The sequence below is a fragment of the Phalaenopsis equestris genome, unplaced genomic scaffold, assembly GCF_001263595.1.
Source record: "Phalaenopsis equestris unplaced genomic scaffold, ASM126359v1 Scaffold000595, whole genome shotgun sequence".
Lineage (NCBI taxonomy): Eukaryota > Viridiplantae > Streptophyta > Magnoliopsida > Asparagales > Orchidaceae > Phalaenopsis > Phalaenopsis equestris.
Window position 1 is genome coordinate 512,404 of NW_018165035.1, and position 3,276 is coordinate 515,679.

General features: G+C 38.0%; 1 protein-coding gene across 1 annotated transcript; it reads right to left on the minus strand.

Moving 5' to 3' along the window:
• Positions 1–1,165: 1,165 nt before the first annotated feature.
• Positions 1,166–2,403, minus strand: LOC110029568 (probable glycosyltransferase At5g20260). The gene is given in 4 exon segments (XM_020731918.1): positions 1,166–1,301; positions 1,304–1,548; positions 1,652–1,974; positions 2,049–2,403. Coding segments are annotated over 4 exon segments (999 nt in total). The 5' UTR covers positions 2,391–2,403; the 3' UTR covers positions 1,166–1,212.
• Between the last annotated feature and the right edge of the window lie 873 nt (positions 2,404–3,276).

Genomic DNA, 3,276 nt, shown 5'->3' on the forward strand with positions numbered 1-3,276 from the left:
GTTATTATTATTTACTGGTCCAAAATCACCTTTCTTCAACATTCTCTTCTCAATGCTTGTAAGAACATTAGATAATGTCTATCAAAAATATAATTTTTTTCTTTAATTTAATGTGATATCACAAGCTCTCTTAGAACAGTTGGATGCAACTTTTTGGAGCTCACATTGATTAAATGTAACATGCATGGGAAATAAATTGACATAGTAAATCCTCTAATCTGCCCAACCAAGGCTTACACCATGATAGATATCATAGAAAGGCCCAACTAAATGAAGATTCCCACACTAACAAAAATTTATGAAAATACAAGAAAAAAGCCAGCGAAGAGAAGATATATGAAGAAATTATATACAATTAAACTATTTTTTTTTCTTAAATTTACACTTAGATTATATAGGCAAGCAGATCAATGACCTAAAATTCATCGGGGTGATCTAGTCCCAAAATTTTTGTAAGTGTCAATTTAATCTTAGGCAAATGAAGACTAAGATAGTCCTCTTTCGGGACCTTGTCGGGTCATATTAAAAGAATGTAGGGACTAAATTTAGACCCTGGGACTAAATTGACCCCAATAATAATTAATGTGGAGGGTGTGGGGCTCTATTTTAGCACTTTAAAGTGACATATACAAGATACATATATGATGTTAAAGTTTAGGGGCTTAGATGTATACTTATATTAAAATTGTATGTCATAAATGTCAACTTTATTTAATTTGTATACATTTGATTCATACATATAAATATATGTATTTTGTATGTTTTAATCTTTGTAATGGTATTAATATTATATATAAAACATATAACAAAACTTAAAATAGGTTATATGCATTCCATGACTTGACTATAAATAAAAATATGCCTTTTTTACTTCATAAATTGATCTGAATAATAATCAAATTAGCTTTATATATTAGTGCATCAGGAGTCCTGATGAAGTTTTGTATCGGAACTTCAATCATTGTCTGTCACGTGTACGGACGAGACCCTAATTTAATACATGAGTGAATCTGTCTGTACACATGACAGACCTTGATTGATCCTGATACAATAATTTTTCAGCTCTCAAGAGGGCCCTAATTCCAACTCATGCTAGACCTTCAGCTCTCAAGAGGGCCCTAATTCCAACTCATGCTCACTCTAATACAGAACATCATAATCTATACAGCTTAGAAACCAATATGATTCAATATTTGATTAATTGCAATTACATCAATAATTAAGCCTCAAATTAATCCTCCTCAGCCATATCGAGTGCATAATCATATTAAACACATCAAATCTCTTGGCCGGTCGGTTCAGTGGCGCTGCACCTCCACCACATTCCTCTGCAGCATCGAATACCTCGCCGGCGATACGCTCCCCAGTATATCCTTGATCTCCGGTATTCTCCCCACGGGTATCTCCATCGAGAACTCGCTCCAGTCCAGCACGTCGCCGAATGGCGGCGGGTAATCAACGGAGATAATCACCGGCACACAGCCGTTAAAGATGGCCTCAACGATTCTCGGACTCGCCACTTCAAATCCGCTTGGGCATAAGCAGAACCTGATCGAATCATCATCTTCATTATTTACGTACTGTCTCTTAAATTTTAACAAGATGTAATTTTGATGATTTCTGAGTTAATTAAAAGAAGAAAAGGCAAGACCTGGCCTTGCTCATCATCTCTTCATAATTTATTCCCTCCGGAAGATACTCATAAACCAGGACTTGAGAATCTGTACCCATCCAATGGCGGAGTAAGGCGTCCCTTATGTAGCCATGGGCCCCGCCGGCGAAGAAGGCGAGCAACGTTCGTCCGCCAGTGGAAGCCTGCTGCCTCACCGGCGACGAGAGGCCGCCGTCGGGAAGGTGGACTTCCGGCAGGGTGACATCCTTGGCTAGCATGAATCCTTCTGATGTGTTGGCGTTACAAATGGCTCGGATGGAATTGCGGTGTAGATCTGGGTTCGCCACGGATAGGTGCGGTGCCTGACAAATTTTAAACATTAAATTCATATCTAGCTTCAAAAATTTGATTTCTTTTTATTTATGTGTGTGGTTACCCAATCATGGCAAGAAACCATGAAATGATCTGCTCCATGACTGCGATTCCAGTAAGGATACTTGTCCGAAATCACATTGATGTAATCAGCTATTAATCTTTTGAGAGGATCCCAATTATCTTGTGGTCTTGGCTTGTAGACATATTCCACCATGTACACCACGCTGAAGGGGAGAAGGAAGACGTGAGCTTCGGTTGGGTGGCGAGCCCTGAAAGGATTTCTTCTGTCCTCCATTTCGCTTATGAAGTGCCCTTCAATGGCGTAGATGTTTGCTTCAGGTCCTCCATGAACCAGGGGTGGCTCTCCTTCGTTGTAAATGTACACCTTGAATCTCTTCTCCATCTCTATGTAGCTCCTATGTAATCATTACAATCAATTTCATGAGTATTATAACTAATAAGCTTGGTCACTTCATTGATCAGTACTTTGTAATTAGTCACTTTAGTCAAAACAGTATCTGAACCATGCTTTACAACGGCAACAACAAGCTTTTATCACACTAATTAGAGTCGGCTACATAAATTTTTTTTCTCCATTGAGTATCATATTTTCATTTAATTCTAATAGATTAAGTTCACTAATTGTGGTCCGCATCTGTATTTCTTAACATAAATCCAATCTAAAATATTTACTTTTCTAACTCAATCATTAGAAGACCAAAGTTTAATAAGACCAAATAATCTAAGATGGCTCTCTGTAATCTTGTTCGCCACTGAAACTACACATATTCATTAGGATGACTACTTTAGTTGAAGTTCACGAAGATTTGTGGAACGAGGAAAGCTCTTTGTATTCACTCGAGCTACATATCATCGAAGTCAACTAACTTTATGTAAATACATAGGAATGTTAGATATGTAAATACATAGGAATTACTTGGTATATATGCATATATGTAAATGCCCCAAAATAGATATTAGATTGCATTTTTCTCTTGTCTGAATTAGTCTGTACTTTTCAAGTATAACATGCCACAGAAGAAGAATTAGTATGATGAGAGCTACAAGAACTATGAATCACTCTACTCAACTGGTGAAATGCATAGGCGTTTCGATACACAGAACCTCTGGGGATGAAATCCTCATCTTTGTCTGAAGTGAAGCTGCGTTCAAAGACAGCTTTACGAATGGCGGCTCGAGCTCTCCCAAGTCCCTTCTCAAGCAAACCCAGCTTCACCTGCAAAAACATTACGTGCGTGCGACCGCCATTAGAGACCTGCCACACAAAT